Source organism: Macaca nemestrina, chromosome 16 (genome assembly GCF_043159975.1).
Source record: "Macaca nemestrina isolate mMacNem1 chromosome 16, mMacNem.hap1, whole genome shotgun sequence".
Classification (NCBI taxonomy): domain Eukaryota; kingdom Metazoa; phylum Chordata; class Mammalia; order Primates; family Cercopithecidae; genus Macaca; species Macaca nemestrina.
Genome location: NC_092140.1, coordinates 93,290,086 through 93,310,789, shown reverse-complemented (window position 1 = coordinate 93,310,789; position 20,704 = coordinate 93,290,086). Strand labels below are relative to the sequence as shown.

The following is a 20,704-nucleotide window of genomic DNA, read 5'->3' as shown; positions in this document are numbered from 1 at the left end:
AGAAGCAGCGGCAGGGCTGGGTCAGCCAGGGAGCCACAGGCCACAGAGCGGGGTGACAGGAACAAAGAAGTAGAGGCCTCTGCCAGGCACAGAAGTTTCCGGCTGGCGAAGCGGGGCTGAGAAAAATCCTGCATCATTATTTCTTGTTACATTTGTTTTGATTATATTCATCGGTATGCACCTTTGTATCAGTTGAGCCTAACAATAAAACATTAAGACTGTATTTTCTATAATTTGTTAAAACTGATATTTCTAATAATTCATTTGTATTGAATTTTACAAAAGTATCTTGGTCTGTGGCAGACTGGAAAAAATAAAATAAGAAAACCAGTCATTGACCACTGACAGTTGAGAAACTGTTCTAGATTGAGCAAGGGTCTGAAAACATTTTCTGCATAGGGCCATATCATAAATATTTTAGGTATACGTATGGGCCATAAGGTCTCTCTCTCTCACTTACTCAGCTCTGCCATTGTTGTGAAATGATGGGCATAGCTATTGATCCAATAAAACTTTACTTATGAAAGCAGGAGCAGCAGTGTGCTGATTCCTGTTCTGGAGGTCAGAGCTAAAGGGCTACTGAGTGAATGAGGAAATCCATATCTGTGCTTCACCAGGGAAAAAGGCTAGGATCAGATGGGCCAGTTTAGAAGGAATCAGCTCCTAGCTTATCATATGGAAGGCCTTTCTAGTCTGTAGAATAAAATAAATTGCCTTGCCATGTGAAGAGCTCATCATGTTGAGAAGCTTATAATAAACAGTGGCTCAGCAAATTGTGAGGGAGAGGGATGCTCTAAGAAGCAAATCGCAGTGAGTGAGTGGGAGGTTAGAAAATAAGACCAAAGATCCTTCCAACTCAAAGACCCTACAGTTTTAGGACATTCGCATGGAATTATCTGCAATTCAAGGCTGTTAATACTCTCCAGCCAAGTGAATGATGGACTTTCTCTCATCTGACTACTCTTTGGAGTTGCCAGGAGGTGTCTCATTTGGTAGGAGACGCAGGGGTGTGCAAGGGAGCGGGAAATATGGGGGTGGGGGCCGGGCCCCTTATCAACAGCTCAGTGCCTCTGAAATGGCAATGGCATCCAGGCCAGGAGGTGCTGGCTGCAAGGTGGCAATTAGTCATGTTTTCTGTGTTGCTTTCCACCTTTGGTCATGACTTTGGAGAGCCTTATTAAAACTATAACTTCAACCAGAACCTTCTCTGGAACCTACTCTTTCTCTCTTGAGACATATTCCTAGGTAAGAGGAAAGGTAAGAGTCCCATGTGGATACGTGTCCTTCTCTTTCCTCATTTAATAAACAGCCTAATTGGAGTCTTCAGTCTCTGGCTTTTACTTTGAATAGAAGCCGAATCACAAAAACACTTTAATCAGGGGATTTCAATGTCATCATGGAGCAAGCGCGAATTTTGTAGGTAATAATGGGGAAGAAACATTTTCCTGAGAAAAGCTACTTTGTGTGTGCCTTGGTGTTTTTAATTTAGATGAGTCTCCGCTGTTTGGCTTTTGTTTTTTTCTAAAAATGAGAACATTCTTCAGTGAAATTATATATTCCTCAGAGACAGATGCCAACCAGACATTCCAGAAAAAAGGGCTTTTTTAAAAAGATGGAGTTTGGCCATATCTTTACACTGGAAACAGGAACCCACATGAATCCACAGCTGCAAAACGCAACTCATCCATAGTCACATAGAAATTTAGATGTTAACTGGAGCTACGTGGCCGGGCCTGCCTGTTTGGAAGCAGGAATGGGCCGCTGGGAATGCCGCGGGAGTGGAGAGCCAGAGCCGCGGGCGGCAGAAGTGCTGGTGTCCTTTCTCCTGAAATGCTCTTGGGGCTGGGTTGTTAGTCTTCCAGTGAGGTGTGCAGCTAAAATCGAGAATACTCCTCCACCTGACTCTCACAGAGGCAGGGAAGGTCATCTCGAATCCTTAAAGGATCCCTTTTCTCTTCTGCAAAACAGTTAGAAACTGTATTGTGGGAGGGTAGGGGTGACGCCCTTTCTCCCGGTGCTTTGGAAGTGGCATTTCATGTATGAGAAAGGTGTATGGCTAACCAGGCATGAAAAAGCCTTCATCGTCATCACCTACTTGTGGACTTTTCGCTTTCTTCCTTGTGTCAGCCCACCAAAATCTACAAGATTAAACACAATTGCCATGAAGACAATAAATAAATTGTGGACTTTAGTACAGATGGCAAGAACCATGCCTCTTATAAAAACAATCCACACAGTGAACTGAATGTATTGCTGAGGAAACATGAGATCCTTGCAGGTCTCAGGCCAAGGGCTAGAGGCTCACCCAGGCTCCAGGTTGTCTCTGAATATCTCTGAAGGGTGAGGAGGGGCAGTCAGGTGCCAGATTACCTGGATTCAAGTCCTGCCTCTGCTACTTCTGTGTGGCTTTGGGCAAGCGCCAAGCCCTTCAGTTTCTGTATCTGTGACACGGACTTAAGGACAAGGAATAGTGCCTGGCGGGGAGGAAGCCCCGTGTCAGCTTTTGCTAACCCCACAAACTGCTGAGCCAGCACCTGCAACCCTTTCATAGGTCCGGCAGCCCCAAGGGAGAATGACTATGACTCCAGACAGTTTAGCTACTTGGGGATGACTTTCTGCAGAATTAAATAAGTCTGGGACTCTGCAGATTGGAGGTGGGGATTCTATTTCTATTTCTTGGATGGCTTAACATGGGGACATACCTAGAGGAAATGCTGCTGTCTTATTTTTCTTCCAAATAAATAAATTCTGAAGTTGGCTGAAGCTTTTCACAGGGTGCTCGATTCTCAAGTTTCCTTTTCTATTTGTGATCATCTGGCCTAGTCTTAGCTCCTATTCATTTTTTTTTTTTTTTCACAGTAACATAAAGGATTAAATAAAGCCTATGGCTTGTGTAAGAGGAAGATCACAGAAACGGGTGTCACAATACAGCGTCTCCTCAGTGGCTGCTTCAATCTGGCCCTGGATTCTGGTCATTACTGAGATTCATAAGTAGGTGGAGACCACACGTCAGCATTATTTATTTGAAAATTCAGGCCATGACTCTCTAATTTACAATGTGAAAAGCAATATTTTATTCAAGTGCTTGCATTCTGAGGCCTATAGCTAAGTAGGGGCTTTAAGGGTGTGTGCCACTAGATCCAATATAAAGACGACATTAAGGTCAGAATACCAAAGTGACCAATTTACAGAGGAGCTTTTGTGAAGGTAACGCACAAAGAGCCAAACAAATGTTATTCAAGCCCATCTCGCCTGTGGGTTTTGAAAAGCTGGTGACAGGGTAAAAATCCAATCACTGCACTGTGTGGAAAACAACTCATGTCATTAGTTTTTGGCATTTTCTTTTGTGATGCAGTGCAGCTAATGGTCGGTATAGGCAGCTGTATAGACCAGCCATTTGAGGACCCACACTTTAGACACACAGGCATGGCTGTGTTCAGTTTAATAGGAACCATGTGTTCCAATCCAAACAACATCTGACCCTCATGCTTCAAATAGTATGTATGCTTCTCAAGGGGTCTATTCAGTCAGACAGCTGTTGGGAGGTTTATTCCCACATTTTTAATTTGTCTTTGGCCTGGACAAACTGCTCATATTTTAATATTTCTGTGGATATTGTTTTTCACTGTTTTACCTCCTTAGCTTAAATCTTTGGTTCCCAGCTCGAATCCCAAATTGTTTTTAAGGTGAGGTCCACCAAAATTCATTTGATTTTTTTTTTTTTTTTTTGGTGTTATTTTAGAGCACAAATTCAGATTTAAAGTTATTTTTAAAGATTAGGTTACTAAGGAGTAACTTAAAATCCTTCGGCTTTAATAATTTCTCTGTGTAGAGCAGGATAAAAACTTCTTTCTTTCTCTCTTTCTTTCTTTCTTAAATTTTTTTTTTTTTTGAGGCAGAGTCTCTGTCTGTCGCCCAGGCTGGAGTGCAGTGGCATGATCTCAGCTCACTGCAACCTCCGCTTTGCAGGTTCCAGTGATTCTCCTGCCTCAGCCTCCCGAGTAGCAGGGACTACAAGCACATGCCACTACACCCAGCTAATTTTTGTATTTTTAGTAGAGACGGTGTTTCACCTTGTTGGTCAGGCTGGTCTCGAACTCCTGACCTCAGATGATCCACCTGCCTTGGCCTCCCAAAGTGCTGGGATTACAGGTGTGAGCCACCACGACTGGCCAAGAACACTTTCTTTTAATTCAAAGATGTTTTCTCTGATCCTTCAAAATATACGGAGGCTTGAGTTGCTACACAGAGGAGATGTTAAATGAAAAAAGTAGTGAAGGATCTTAATTCTGAATTTCCTAAAAAGAATCAATTCAGTGAAAAAGAGAGGCTGTGCAGCACGGTGGCTAGAAGCCTTGGTTTTGGAGTCAGACATCCCCGAGGTAGAAACCCTGCTCCGCCGCTAGCTGCAAGACCATGGGCAATGACCCAGCCTGTTCAAGATTTACCTTCCTAATGTAGAAAACAGAGAAGCCCCATCTCGACGGATTAAATGAGATAATGTGTGGTAAGCACATAATCTAGCTCCTAGAAAACAGTACATATTCAATAAAGTACAGCTTTATTTCAAAACTCAAATCTCTAGTCTTATCCATAAAGAGGAAGCAGCACATGGCAAGTCTTGTGATGGGGAGGAAGCTTAGTGACTTTTCGAACTGAACCAAATTCTTTGTGGCTAGAGAAAAGTGCATGGTGGGGAGAACAATGAAAGATGAGCCAGGGCTCAGGATCTTGTCACACTGTCCCCAGGCCCCCTCATACATTACCAACTGACTCTGCCTGATAGTGGACGCATCTTGACATGTGCATGAAATAAAACACAACTGGAAAAAATGAGCCAGAAGTCACTGGCCATGGACCCCCAGATCCTTTCCGAACTTTTAATCTACTCTTTGCTGTGAAGCATTTGAGTCTAATAAGGGGTTGACATTTACAACAGACATTTCTGAAAGATCACCATAAAGCATTGGGATATTTTACATCTTTACGCAAACCCTCTAATAAAAAAAAGAAAGTAAAATGAAATGGTAAAACAAATAGATTTCGGCCTTAGTTTATAATAGACTTATTTAGGCGGTTATGATGAAATAGGATATGGAGAATACACATGGATGGTCAGGCATTTCAAAATTTTGCTTAGGTTGGTGTTGCTTTTTAGTTTTTGGAGACAGGGTCTCACTCTGTCACCCAGGCTGAAGTGCAGTGGCACGATCATGGCTCACTGCAGCCTCAACCTTCTGGGTTCAAGCAATGCCCCCAACTCAGCCTCTCGATAGCTGGGACTACAGGCACAAGCCACTGTGCCCAGCTAATTTATTATTATCTTTTTTTTGTAGACACAGGGGTCTCACTATGTTGCTCAGATTGGTCTCAAACTCCTGGTATTCACTGGCATAGCCACATTAAGGTGTGGGCACCTACCTTTTTCCTTTGGAAGTTCACATCAAGTTTCATTGAGGCACACTTGTTCAACGTATTTAGTCTTCTAAAATGAAAGAAAAATGTGATGATTACTTTCACTAACGAATTTAAATCTCTCCAATTTCATAAACCTCCTTTATTTCCAGTAAAGTTGAAATTGCAGGAACAACCAATTATGTCCCACGACAGTACTGCACCCACAGAAGATACGCTGTAAAATAGTTCCCATTTGTGCTCCAGCCTCCTGACCTGCGAGGACTCTACCACCAAGCCTACCAATCCCTGCCTTTTCTCTAATCTAAACCCAGCCCTTTTCTGGCTTCTCTTTCCACTGTTACTGGAATCCATGGCCAATCATTTTAGCCATACTTTCACTATCCCCTCAAATCGTTTGCCACCTTGACCTTGCATCAAGTCTATCCTGTTAACCTCCAAATATGGATCAACCCAACCATGTATCTTCTCTCCTGATCTCAGGTGGTTGGGTATAGGTGGAAAATATCTCACATACACATGCTACAGGCTAACTAGGCCGCTCCAAAACATGTATGTTGAAGCCCTCCATTCACATATGTGAATGCCCAACGTGATTGATTTGGAGTAAAGAAGTGATTAAGGGTACAGGAGGTCACCAGGGAGGAGCTCTGATCCCAGAGGATTAGTGTCCTTATAAGAAGAGATACCAGAGAGCTCCCTCTCTCTGTGCATGTGAGGACACAGTGAGAAGGCAGACATCTACAGGTCACAGGACCCTTACCAGGAGCCAAACCCTGCCAGTACCTTGATCTTGAACTTTTCAGCCTCCAGAACCGTGAGAAAATACATTTCTGTTGTTTAAGCCACTCGGTCAAGGTGTTCCATCATGGCAGCCTGTGCTAATACATACATTTTGATTTTCACCCTCAGCTGGACTCTAGAAGATGTTACCCAGGATTTCTTTCATTTTTTTCTCCTCTGGTTGTTCCCAATCTCAGACCACCAAAAAGACTCAGTCTCTCAACAGATGACATAGCCACCATTGCCAGTGAGAAAATATAAGCAATTAGATATATATTCTTTTAATAATTTTTTTCTTCTTTCCTTCCTTCCTTCCTTCCTTCCTTCCTTCCTTCCTTCCTTCCCTTCCTTCCTTTCTTTCTTTTTCTTTCTTTCTTTTTTTCTTCCTTTCTTTTCTGCCTCCCCTTCCTTATCTTTTTTACACTTTCTTTCTGTCTCTCTACTTCTTTCTTTTTTAGAGTAGGATCTCACTCTGTTGCCCAGGTTGGAGTGCACTGGCATGATCATAGCTCACTGCAGCCTCAAACTCCTGGGCTCAAGGGAAACTCCTGCCTGAGCTTCCTGAGTAGCTAGGACTACAGGTGCCTGCTACCATGCCCTTCTAATTTATATATATATATATATATATATATATATATTTTTTTTTTTTTTTTTTTTTGTAGAGACAGGGTCATGCTATGTTGCCTAGGCTGGTCTCAAACTCCTGGCCTCAAGTGATCCTCCTGCCTCAATCTCCCAAAGCACTTGGGATTATAGGCATGAGCCCCTGTGCCCAGCCTCTCTTTCTGACTTCTATCATCCATAGATTAGTTTTGCTTCTTCTTGGTCATTGTACAAGTAGAATCATATAGCATGTATTTTTTGAGTGGCTGTTTTTTCATTCAACACCATGTTTGTGAGATTGACTCATGTTTTGCATAAACCATTCAGCTTAGTTGCTGAGTAGTATTCCATGGTATGAAGATACACAATTGGGTTACCTATTCTCTTGTTGATGGACATTTGGGCTGTTCCAGTTGTTTCTTTGTTTTTTGTTTTTCTTTTTTCAGACGGAGTCTCACTCTGTTGCCCAGGCTGGAGTGCAGTGGTGTGATCTCACTGCAACCTCTGCCTCCCAGGCTCAAGCAATTCTCCTGCCTCAGCCTCTTGAGTAGCTGGGACTACAGGTGCCCACCACCACACCAGCTTATTTTTGTATATTTAATAGAGATTGGGTTTCACCATGTTGGCCAGAATGGTCTAGATCTCCTGACCTCGTGATCCACCTGCCTCGGCCTCCCAAAGTGCTGGGATTACAGGCGTGAGCCACCGTGCCAGGCTTGTTTCCAGTTTTGACCCATGAATTTCTAACCATGAAATTCAATGGCTTATTTCTAGCAAAGACCTATTAATAGCAATTGTCACTAATTAGTACCCATCATTCCTTGAAATTCTTTTCATCCTTGACATTCAAGATTATGAACTATCTCATCTCTCTGGACACTAACTCCTTCCTGCCACCAACCAGTACTTGCCCCTTACCTATTAATTTTTTTTGTTAGAATTCAGACTGAGGTCCATCCTTTTTTACTCTCCATGGCCTTACTGAAGAATCTTAACATAAATTAGACTCAAATGATCCCAGTCCTCTGTCTCCAGCCCAGGCATCTCATCTGAGGCCCAGAGTCACATTTTGCATTCTTTTCAAAACCTGTTTCTCCTACTTACTGTCTTGTCTTGACTAAGAGCATCGCCAATCCGCCACCCAAACTAGAAAATAACGTCATCTTGAGGCTCTACTCCTTCACAATCTATATTCATTGGTCATCAAATCCTGTCAATTATACCTCTATGATGTCTTTGAAGTCTTGCCTCTCCTTTGGCCCTAGTTCAGTCTCTTTTCGTTGTTTACCGAGAGTCAGGCATCAGCCTCCTACCTGGTTTCACTACCACTTCTAAAGCTTTACATTGAAGCCAATTCTATTTCTCAACTTTTTCTCACGTCGCTCACTGGCTGAAATATGTTTAATGACTCTCCTCATTTTCAACCATCTCCTATGTACCCTTTGACTACACATTCATTAGTGTCAGATACACCAGGCAATGCTGAGTTAGAAGCTGATCATCTCGTCTGAGACCATCTTTGGCAGGTTCTCAGCCTGTCTCTTTGGTCCATTCCACATGTGTTATCATGTCTACCTAAGAGCGGGTGTGAAGTGAAAAAAAAAAAAGGTCGATATTGCACATTTGGCGGCTCTGTAACAGGTTTGTTTAGGGAAGGATTGACTGTTACTTATAAAATGAACTTATCTAGTGAACTTGTTCTTCCATTATGGTTTGGAAGCACAAACAAAACACTCCATTCTGCTTTTCTGTGGAAAAGCTTTTGATCTATGACATACACAAAAGACATCAAAGGAATCATCTTCTATATACCACAGACTCGAATATGCTTTATACTTTCTAACACATGCAGGAAGTTTATTTATTATTTTCTAAAGCTGAAGACTCTAAGTAGATTTGACTTTGTAGTTCTGGGTCCTTTTATTGCCTCTAAACTCAGATGTTTGCCTGTACCTTTCAAATTCCTTCTCTACTTGGAGAAAGTAGTTGCAAAACATGTATTTCATAAAGGAATCATATACAGAACACCTAAAGAACTCTGAAACTCAGTAACAAGTCAAATAACCTGATTTTTCAAATGGGCAGAATATTCGAACAGATACTTCCAAGAGAAGATATACAAGTGACAAATATGCACATGAAAAGATGTTCAATATCATTAGTCATGAAAGAAATGCAAATTAAAATCATAACGAGACACCACTACACAACAGAATGCCTAAAGTAAAAACGCTGACAACATTAAGTATTAGCAAGGATTCAGAACTACTGAAACTTCCAAAGGGGTACAGTCTCTTTGGAAAACCGTTTGGCAGTCTCTTATAAAATTAGGTATATTTTTAGCACTTGATCTAGCAATTCCACTCTTAGCTACTTATGCAAGATAAAAGAAATCATATGTCCACAAAAAGATTTATACTTCATATATATATATATATATATATATATATATATATATATATATATAGCTGTAAAAAGGCTTGTACTTGAATGTTCATAGCAGCTTTAATCATAAGATAGCCACAAAGTAGAAACGGCCCAAATGTCCACCAGCTGGTAAAGGTATATAAAAATTGTGGTATATCCACACAATGGAATACTCAACAATTCAAGCACTAACTATTGATATATGACACTACGCATGAATCTCAGAGTCAGTATGCTAAGTAAAAGAACCCGGACACAAAGAACACACACTACAGGATTCCACTCATCAAAAAAATTTCAGGCAAGACAAAACTGTGACAGAAAACAGACGAGTGGTTGCCATTGCCAGCACTGGGGGACTTTTTGAGGTCACAAAAATGCTGTGTCATGGCTGGGCCTGGTGGCTCATGCCTGTCATCCCAGAACTTTGGGAGGCCGAGGTGGGCAGACTGCTTGAGCCCAGGAGTTCGAGACCAGCCTGGGCAACATGGAGAGGCCCTGTCTCTACAAAAAATATATATAAAAATTAAGCCGGGCACGATGGCTCACACCTGTAATCCCGGCACTTTGGGGGGCCGAGGCGGGCAGATCACCTGAGGTCAGGAGTTTGAGACCAGCCTGACCAACACGGTGAAATCCCATCTCTACTAAAAATACAAAATTAGTCAGGTATGGTGGCACATGCCTGTAATCCCAGCTACTCAGGAGGCTGAGGCAGGAGAATTGCTTGAACCTGGGAGGCGGAGGTTGCAGTGAGCTGAGATTGCACCATTGCACTCCACCCTGGGCGACAGAGTGAAACTCTGTCTCAAAAAAAAAAAAAAAAATAGCTGGGTGTGGTGGCACATGCCTGTAGTCCTAGCTACATGGGAGGCTGAGTAAGAGAATCACTTGAGCCTAGGAGATCAAGGCTGCAATGAGCTGAGACCGTGCCATTGCACTTAGCCTGGGTGACATAGTAGGACCCTGTAGCTGAAAAAAAAAAGTTTTATGTCATGATTGTGGTGATAGTTACATAACTATACATTTGAAAAAAATAATCAAATTATATACTTTGGTGATTTCTTGGAATACAAATTATATCTAAATAAAGCTGAATAAAAAATGCAAGTGAGTGACATCAGTGAAAAAGATTAAGTAAAAACCTCCAAACTACTGCTTCTTCATAAAATCAATAAGAGTACTGGCAAATATTGTCAAAATCAACTTTTTAAGAAAACTGTAAATTGAAATGGGCTTTCAATAAACTAAGTAACACTAAGTGTCTATTTAAGAAAAATGGTTAAACATATGTAAGGACAGTGAGCTTTGTGACATTCCAACCCACTCTATTCCTATGCCCTTTTCCCCAGCTGTTCAGGAGCTTTGAAAATCAACAGCATCACCATCAGAGTAGCTGTGAAAACTAGTAGCCTTGCAGTCACTGGAGAGAGAAGAACGTGTTTGAGCTTCTCCAAAACTCCATTACCAAAAAATTGTCATTATCTGAGGTGTCTGGGAATTCCCTGAAAACACCCATTCATAGGGCTTATCTTTATTTAACCTGACTCAAATCATCACTAAAACTAGCTTATACCCAGGGTGTTTGTCAAAGACAGTCTGTAGTAACTAGTGAACATGGCAGTTGCCTGAAATGATAATAAGAGTTGAGCCAAACAAGTTGCTAACCAAAAAGTTGAAAAAGAATAGCTGGGAGAATGAGATGTCCATAGGGGACTCAGAAAAGTTCCAATGTATTCCTAGGAATCTAGAAGGTCAAGTACATGTGCAGAACTGTGTGTATACCCAGGAAAGACCTGATCTGGTCCTAATCTTCCACCTTTAGCTGACCTTGATGATCTGCACAAGCAGGAAATCAAGGCTAAAGCAGAGCTATCAATTCCCTGCTGGAGCATTGAAGTCATATTGTAACACGCACAAAAAGCCCCTCAGCAAAGACTGGGAGATGGATTTGTTGAAGGTATCTAAGAAAATCTCTGTCCAATCATTTGCTGATTACTAAATTAACTGAGTAGATACTTCAGTGGATACAATAAGGGATACAGACTTTAGAGAATTAATTCAGGATATTCATTAAACAGATAGCAATAATAACAACTCTGGGAAGAGAAGATCTGATTTCAAGAGGTACCATATCACCATATTTAAAATGTCCAGTTTTAAACAAACAAACAAATAAACAAAAAACCAAGACAGTGGATATCAGCGAATTATTCTAAAGTTTATATAAACGAGCAAAAGACTCAGAATCACCAACATAATAATGAAGGAGCAAAACTAGAGGACTGACAGTATCCAAATTCAAGACTTCCTGTGATGCCACAGTAATCACGATAGTGTGATATTGGTGAAAGAATGGACAAAGAGATAAATGGAACCGAAGGAGGAACCCAAAACAGATTCACACAAATAGAGTCAACTTACATTTATAAAGGAGCCAAGGCAATACAATGGGTAAAAGATAGTCCTTCAACAAATGGTGTTGCAACAAGTGGATATTCACATGCAAAAAAAATTAGTCTAGACACAGACCTTATACAGTCACAAAAACTAATTCAAAATGAATCATAGACCTAAGTGTAAACACAAAACTATACAACTCCAAAAAGATAACATAGGAGAAAATCTAGATGGCTTTGAATAAAGTGATGACCTTTTAGATTCAACACCACAGGCATGGTCCATGAAAGAAATAATTGATAAACCAGACTTCATTAAAATTCAATACTTCTGATCAGAGAAAGACACTTTCAAGATAAAGAGAAGACAAGCTATATATGGGAAGAGCATATTTGCAAAAGATATCTCTGATAAAGGACTGTTAGCTCAAATTACGAAGAACCCTTAAAACTCAACAATAAGGAAACAAACAGCCCAATTAATAAATGGGCAAAACATCTGAACAGAAACCTCGCTAAAGGAGATGAACATATGGCAAACAAGCCTTTAAAAGGGTGCTCAACATCACATGTCATTAGGGAATTGCAATTTAAAACATCCATGAGATACTATCACATATCTAAGGTAAAAATCTAAAACACTGACAACACTAAATGCTGGTGGGAATGTGGAGCAACAGAAACTCTCATTCATTGCTGGTGGGAATGAAAAATGGTATGGCCACTTTGGAAGACAGTGGGCAGCTTCTTACTGCCAAACACACTTTGATCATATACTCGAGCAATTGCACTTCTAGGCAATTCCACTCAAATGAATGGAAAACTTACATCCACATGAAAGCCTGCACACAGGTGTTTACAGTAGCTTTTTCATAATCTTCAAAACTTGAAAACAACCGAGATGTCAGGTGAATGGATGAACTGTGGTCCATGTGGGCAACAGAATGTTATTCATCAGTAAAAAGATGTGAGCTGTCAAGCCATGAAAAGACATGGAAGAAACTTAAGTGCATCTTACTAAGTGAAAGAAGCCAATATGAGAAGGCTATATCCTTTACAGTTTCAACTATATGGCATTCTAGAAGAGGCAAAACTATGGAGATAGTGAAGAGCTCAGGGGTTGCCAGGGGTTGGAGAGAGGAGGAGTGGAAAGGTGGAACACAGAGGATTTTTAGGGCAATGCAGGTACTCGTTATGATACTACAACAGTGGACGCATTTGTCAAAAGCACAGAATATGTAACACTAACTGTGAACCCTAATGTATACTATGGAGAATTTGGGTGATAATGATATGTCAATGTAGGTTCATCAATTCTGGAAAATGTACCAGTCTGGCGGGGGATGTTGATAGTGAGTGGATGGGGGGCTGTGCGTGTGTGGGAACAGGCTATATATGAAAACTGTCTATAGTTTCTGCTCAGTTTTGTTGTGAACCTAAAACTCTAAGAAACAAAGTCAATTTTTAAAAATGAAGTCTTTTTTTATTCATTTAAAACAATTTCATTTTTTGGACTTTGAAATTACTGATGTAAAATTATCTCTATGTCTTCTGTTCTTGGTCTACTTGCTCATTAGTTGCCATTCCTACTCACAAAGTCATCATCATTGAAGACATCTTAGACATTTTAGGTAGATTTCAAACAACCATCCAAATCTTCCTTCTGAATCCTGCCATAAGCCAAAGTGGAAAATAGTCTATGGTTGTCTGAAACTAGGTACATATTACCAGCATGGTATAGCATTGGCCTATGATTTAGCTTACACAAGGTAAAATAAACAATGTCTAGATTCTGTAAGAATACAAATTGGATGAAACATAACCCTGACAGATGTAAACACCTCTTTAAGATCTGGCTGCCTCAAGTAAAAGAATATGTCACAGTGGAAGCATTCATCACACTTTATCAAAACCACTGCAAAATTCTCGTGTGAGTAAAGCCAATCTGCATTTAGGACAAATATTTAGCCCGAGTATTTGCTTCCCTTTAACTTAATCATAAGTAATATAAAATCCTTCAGATAATCTGAGTTGGTCTAATACTGGTTGCTTGCAAAACTGTTCCTGCATGGATGAAAATTTCAATTATAGAACGTATTTGCAGCATGAATAGTGCGTCCTCCATTGGATTAGAGCCTTGATTGAAACAAGGACCATAATTTATTCTTCTTCTAATTCCCATAAATCCTAGAAGGAAGTTTTATACATGATAGGCTCGGTAGGCTTTTCTTTTTGAACTGAGCATGTTTTGTTTATATAGGTCCAATCAGTGATTGACTTTAAGTAGTTACAATAGACCTTGGATAGTCAGAATAGCAGAAGTATTCTCCACCACTGAGTATGACAGGCTATGAGTTGCATCTTATTTGCATTCTTAATGCCTGGTACAGGCCGTGGCTCAGAGCCAATGCATTCAGTAAATGTTTGCTAAGGAAACATTAGATCCTGGACAACGCTAGGGACCACTTGGACTGATGCTTTTATTTTCAGATGGGAAGATAAAGTCTCTGAGGGGAACATATGCTCAAGGCAGCCACCTATTAGTGAGCAGCCAAGCTAGAACTTCTTTCTGCCCAGTGATTTATCTGCTCCTGTCTACTTAAGAAAAATTTTAGGAGGGCCTGGGAAATGAGAGCTTATGTCATGTACCCAGAACAGGCTGTTCAATAAATGGTTATTTCTATCCCCTCTCTATTTTCTCCATGGGAAGAGAAAACCCATAGCACATGATGAAGCCTGTCCTCTTCATGTTTTGAGCAAACTGGATTCATGTGTTAACCTAAACACAGCACTTTGACCCTTTCAGAAGACAATAATACTGCTGCCACAACCTGTTAATTTTTACTGGTGTCTTCAGAATCCTTGAGAAGGGCTAGTATGTTAGCATATGGGAAATAGTCCGTAGGCTCATTTTAAGAGTGAAACTTGAGGTTCTAATGGGAAAGTCAACAAGAAGAGAAGAAGCCAAGATTCGTTCATCCGACAGTGTGCTGTGTACCAGAAATAGGTTAGGTGCTGGGAATACAGTATTTAAAAAGATATGGTCTCTGTCCTTGATAATCTCATGGTCCCATGTGGGATAGAAACATGATTAAAAAGAGAAGAAGCTACTCACTTTCTGAGAGCATAGGGACACCACCTCCCAGAGGAGGTAATATTGGAGCATACGTATGATAGATTAAGAGAAATTTGCTGCCTAGGCAAGGAGAATTACAGGCAAAAAAAAAAAAAAGGCACAAAATAACAGGTTATAATCCAGGAATTGCAAATACATGAAAAGGGGTAATAGTCTGTTTTCATTGCTATTAAGGAATACCTGAGACTGGGTTAATTTATAAAGAAAAGACATTTAATTTGGGTCATGGTTCTGTAGGCTGTACAAGAAGCACGGTGTTGGCCTCTGCTTCTGGTGAAGCCTCAGGAATCTTACCATTACAGCAGAAGGTGAAGAGGGAGCATGCATACCACACGGTGAGAGCAGGGGGGAGAGATAGAAAAGGGAAGGTTCCAGGCTCTTTTAAATAACTAGATCTCACGTGAACTAACTGAGGGAGAATTCCACACCAGGAAGATGACACTAAATCTTTCATAAGGGATCTGCCTCCATGAGCCAACACCTCCCACCAGGCCCCAAATTCAACACTGGGAATTGCATTCCAATGTGAGATTTGGAGGGGACAGACATTCAAACCATTATCGAGGGATAAGCCTGGAGAAGCAGACAGGGGCTAGATCACAAAGGATTCAAATGAAGATGTTAGGAGCAATTCGGTGCAATGAGGAGCTACTGAAGGATTTAGACAGGAACGTAACATAGATTTGCATGTTAGAAATGTAACTGGCAGCAGGATGGAGAAGGAACTAAAGAGAAACAATTAGAAGATGGTTCCAATAGTCCAGGGGAGAGATGGCAGAGAGATGTAGAAAGGGAGTGAGAGTGGGATGTCTGGGTGAAGACGGAGACTCGGCCATTGGTTGATGTGGAAGCTGCAGAGAGGCAGAAACAGAAGATGACTCCCAGATTTCAGACTTTCCTGAACATGCCATTAAACACAGAAAACAAGGAAATAGGGAATTCGACAGGGAGTTAGAATATGGGGGAGATCGTGAGCTCATGTTCGGTTATGTTAAATTTTAGGGGCCCTGTCACATTCAGACCCACTTGGGAATGATCCATATATGGATGACACACACAGAAGATACATAATAATTAAAGCCAATCATCCAGGGGAAATGCAGAACTCTGGAGAATTCCAGTGGTTAAGGCACAGGCCAAGGAAGGGAGCCAGGTTCAGGGAAGGCACAGTCAGAGATGTAGAAGTTGACGATAACGAGCTGAAGATGGTCTCCTAGGAACCTGGAACTGAGATAGAATGGGAGTGGTGAGAGGCTCCTCCTTCACATATTTTTTTCATTTTTTTCTTCTTCTCTTCTCAAAACCCATGCTACTACTTTGCTGACACTATACCTGCTAACCCTGAGGCTTTAGTCGTACAAAAGAAAAAAAAAAAGGCCATTCTTCTGCACTCTTATAAAGTCTTACCCTGCCTTTTGCTTAAAGAATTCCAGGAACTGGCCTTAGGAAACCAAACACTGAACCAAGGTTGCAGTGTCCCACCTCAGAAAGGAATGCTGAACAACTAACGTACAGCCTTGTTGCCTCCAGCCAGACCTCAAGGTGGCCCATCACTCAAGATAACCATCATGATCGTGACCTACCCATCCCCTACCTATCATGGGCTTTGCCCAGCCCAGCCCACATACCTCCTCCGATGTCAATTCTCTGCCTAATAAAAAAATCCCTCCCAGCTATTTTTGGGGAACTAACTGGAGGATCCTTGGGCCTCTGCTGTCTCCCTTGTGCTCAAGCACAAGCCTTGAAATAAAAGCCTAGCCTGGCCCTGTGTGAACTCCCATATTACGTGGGGAGCCGCAGAGCCGGTGGCCTGTAACAGAATGAGCTTTAAAAAAAGGAGACAGTAATTGGGTAGCTGAATCAAATCTTTAAGAAAGAGTAAGTGATAAAGCCTAGAAACGCTTTTTGGATTGAGCAGTTCATGAGGGCAGTATTAGGAAAGACACGGACATTCTTTTAAAATGTCTAGCTAAGAAGGAGGGTGATTTAGGTTATTTTGAGGAGAAAGTGAAGAATTTATCACCACATAGTCTTCTCTAACATGAAGATGCAATAAAGTAATTTAAGAACTGACAGGCTGTTTTTTTCCAGGTTCCAGTTCAATTTAACAAATGTTTCTTGAAGTCCTGCTCAGTTCAGGGCCATGTGACACTAAGCACCCACAATATACCACTGACTAAGATGCCCTCCCCACTATTGAGCACTTGGAAACTGGTAGAAAGTCCCTTGCATGGTCAGCAGACCATAATGGAAGTAAGGCGGTGGTCAGCAGAAAATCGAGCTGTGCATGGACTGCCTGAGCACACAGGAGAAATAGCCAGAGACGGATGCCCAGGGCCTGGGAGGACGGCCAGGAGTGCAGGAATGGAGGGACCGGGAAGAGGGACCGGAGAAACGTCAGGCAACTGTGTGCCGGGAGGGATGTTAAGTGGCCTATGTGCCCTGAGTATTGCAGGGTGGCTGGGAGGTGCCCAGGCCCAGACCCGCAGGGACCTTTAACTCATGCTGAAACAGAAGCCTGGGGAGACACCCAGCGGCCCTCTGCCTACAGATGTATAGGAAAACAATAGGACTCTCTCCTTCCTTGTAGTTTAGATTCCTATTTGACATCTAAACTGCCAGACTTCAGACTGGTCATGAAGTCTCTTGTGCTGATTTAATGACTAGTTTCCTGTGATACTTCTAATATTCCTGCCAAAGGCTGGAGAGAAATAACAACCAGGGGCATGTTGAGTTCATCTCTTACAGACAATTCTGATTAAAGCCTAGTAGCCTGAACTTCTCACCCAGGCTCCTATGTATGTCCTAGCCCTGCCTGTTGGGGAGTGTTACGGGCGGGGCCCTCCAAGGCTTTCAGGAACCTAAGTCACTGAGGATGTGTTCCTAACCCTGGGATCAAAGGCAAGTCAGGGAGCAGCTCCTCCTCCTCGGGCTGTAGCTGCAGGGCATGGGAAAGGTCTCCATGCTGGCGGACTTTTGGAAAACGCAGATTCTGGAGAGCAGAGGTGGATACGCCAATGCCAAAGAGATGATTCTGGTATGTAACTCCATGAGGGTAGGGCCGTTCAACAATCACAGGCCATCCACAGGGAGGGTGTCGGGCACAGTGGGGGCAGGGGGCAGGAAAAAGAAAGAGGACAGTCAGAAGTCAGAAGTCAGCAGGTGGTGTCACCGTGCCACCATGCAGCCAGGGAAGGCCACACCTCTGCTCAGCTTTTCCCTGTGATGTTCTGCCGAGTGGTCAGGCTGCAGCAGGAATACTGGCCTCTGTTCCAGCCCATAAACTCCAAAACAGCTGCCCCTGGACACTAGTTGAGGTGCAGGAGAAAAGCAGTTAAACACTAAGGGTTCTAGCAATACAAAGAAAATTAAGTATATGTATGTTGTCCAGGGATACGATATCTGTATGGAACTGTGTGAATTTCGTTTAGCTTGTGCAAGAAAATAAATGTAAATAGCTATGTGCTTTAATCATCAGGACTTCAAGGAAGAGCATAGGCTGTCTTGGCTATTCAATAAAAAATGATGGCCAAAGTGGCCCAGGGGAAAGAACTTTAAAAAAAAAAAAATCCAGGTTTTCTTGGACTTCTTTTGTTTGTGGAATTTCAGACCAATTTTATATTCACATGTGCCTGTACTGGAAAATTGAGCGGGGTGTCCTTAGCTTTTTATTATAACTGTTTATAACAATTGCATCGGATCCAGATAATTTTTCTAGTGAGAACTGGTCCAGGTTCAAGTGAGGGTCATGACTAGAGATTTCTGGAGAGGGTCAAGAACTGAAGGCTGGGCAAAGCAGTCTGGCGGGAACTGGGTGCTCAGGAGCCCACCCCTCACTGACCCTGAGGGGGTTTCTTTCCTTCCCCTTCCCCTGCCTGCCCGTAGAGAGGATTCCCCCGGCATCCACTCTTAGTCCTCCCCTGACTGGCCCAGCTGTCCCCGAGTGACCTCATGTACTCTCAGGGCCTTCCTCCTCACACGCTGGTGACTTCACGTCTCCATCCCCAGCTCCAGGCCAGGCATCCTACTGCTCACTGGACATTGGCACCTCATCCACCCAACACCTCAGCCCACCTTGTCTTCCCTCCTGACTTGCTCCTCCTTCATGGCTGTTCCCTACCTCAGGGAAGGGCATCTCTACCACCCAACTGCTCAAACCAGGAGGACTCTGCTCATCCTTAATTCTGAACAACACCTGTTATTCATAGGCTGTTATGAAAATTAAGTGAGATCAACATAAAGAGCTTAGCACACAACTTCATGCATAATGAACACTCACTAAATGTTAGCCATTAGCATCTGGCAAGGCAAGACATTTTTTAAAACATTGCTAATGTTTTTAATAACGCAATACAAACACCTAAAATATATATAGACAAGTGAATAACAAGAATATAAAGTCTCTCTCTTCCCCTCAATCTCCTCCCTGATTTTGTACCTTCTCGCACATTCTTCCTAAAAGCTTAGGCATATAAAAGTCATCCTGAGTACCTGGTTGAAAAAGGTCACAAAAGAGGCCATTAAAAAATATATAAAATCATTTTTATACAAAGTAATATATACTAGGAAAATCCCCTATATTTGAACCTATTATGTCTGTTGCTGACTATACCTCAAGTGTGTCTCCAAACTCTATAGACTAGTGAGGCAGGCAGCTAGCCAGGGAACAGATGTGATTACTTGCAGGAAGCTAAAAGCAATACAAATAGGGCCAGACAGGTTAGTACAAGAACCCACTTCCTAGTGGAAAGGAATGGTTACAACAGGCTGTACCAATACAGACAGACAGCAGCCATCCTGCTTTAGGCACAGATAAGAATGTAACAAAGAAGAAACTGGCCACAATGGGTTAAATCCAAGATATACATGCTACAATTAATTAGTATATATTTAAAAACACAAATTAGGCAAATGAACGACTGCCAACCCTTGGCTGCATTACACCCCCATTACCATAAAATTTCCACGGGGAAGGGCATCCCACTTCTATCACGTACCTAATGCTATGGCGGTTCCAGATTAACCATATTTAGTCAATAAAAGGGTGGCACTCCAATTCCGAAAACTGCCCATCAATTTCCTGGAAAACCCATTCCCTTAGTATAGAATATCCCATGCCTTCATTAAACCTATTCATCTAGTGCGTCAGCCCTGGCCATGTTGGGCATGGCTCCTTGTTTTCAGCATGTACCCGTTCCTCCCTTGAGTATGTTCTTGCTTTTGCTCTGCAATAAATCTGCTACATTTTCACTTTGGTCTTGCTTTCAAATTATTTCGTGTGACAAAGACAAGAGCCTGAAATGGCTCCACTGGCAACACTAGGATTGCCGTGGGGTCCATGGTGTGGGGTGGGGAAGGGGGAAGATGCCTTTTCTGCGCATTTAGTTTTTTTAAAAAAACTAAAAGTTCAAACGAGCCCATCTAAATGTCACGTGTTCTTGTCTGGGTAATTCCTACTACCATTTATTAGCTGTGAGTGAGCACATTATTTTACCCCTCTGTTTCTCAGTTTCCTCCTCTGTAAAGGGGGAGTAATGTTAAGAGCCCATCTTTATAGACAAGAATGCTGAAGAACTTAAAATAAAAAGGAGCCTATCTTATAGTGCTACCATGAGAATTTAATGAGTAAATATTTGTAATATGCTTCAATGCAGTGCCTGGTATGTAATGAGCACTTTGTAAGCTTTTTAAATAAATAAAATAACTGTTTATTGGGATCTGTATTTATTTATAGACTCAAGATTTTAAGGATGGAAGTGACTGTGGTGATCATGTAACCCCCATATCCTTTTCCCAGTGACTTGCCCAAGGGCTCAGTTAATTGTCACTTATTATTTATTATATGATATAATAATCTGAAATGTAATACTGTACATTATCTGTGATAAGGATTCTAAAAGGAAAACTATTTAAAATATATTATCAATATTCATACTTTAAT

General features: G+C 41.8%; 1 protein-coding gene across 10 annotated transcripts in view; it reads right to left on the bottom strand.

Annotated features, from left to right (window-relative positions):
* LOC105486007 (StAR related lipid transfer domain containing 13) overlaps positions 1-20,704 on the bottom strand; it is a 553,767-nt gene that overhangs the window by 35,971 nt on the left and 497,092 nt on the right. For all 10 annotated transcript variants that reach the window (XM_011748647.3, XM_011748646.3, XM_011748641.3 and 7 more), the window contains one exon: positions 5,422-5,485. In XM_011748647.3, coding sequence (XP_011746949.1) covers positions 5,422-5,485 — 64 coding nt within the window. The remainder of the gene's footprint in view (positions 1-5,421; positions 5,486-20,704) is intronic.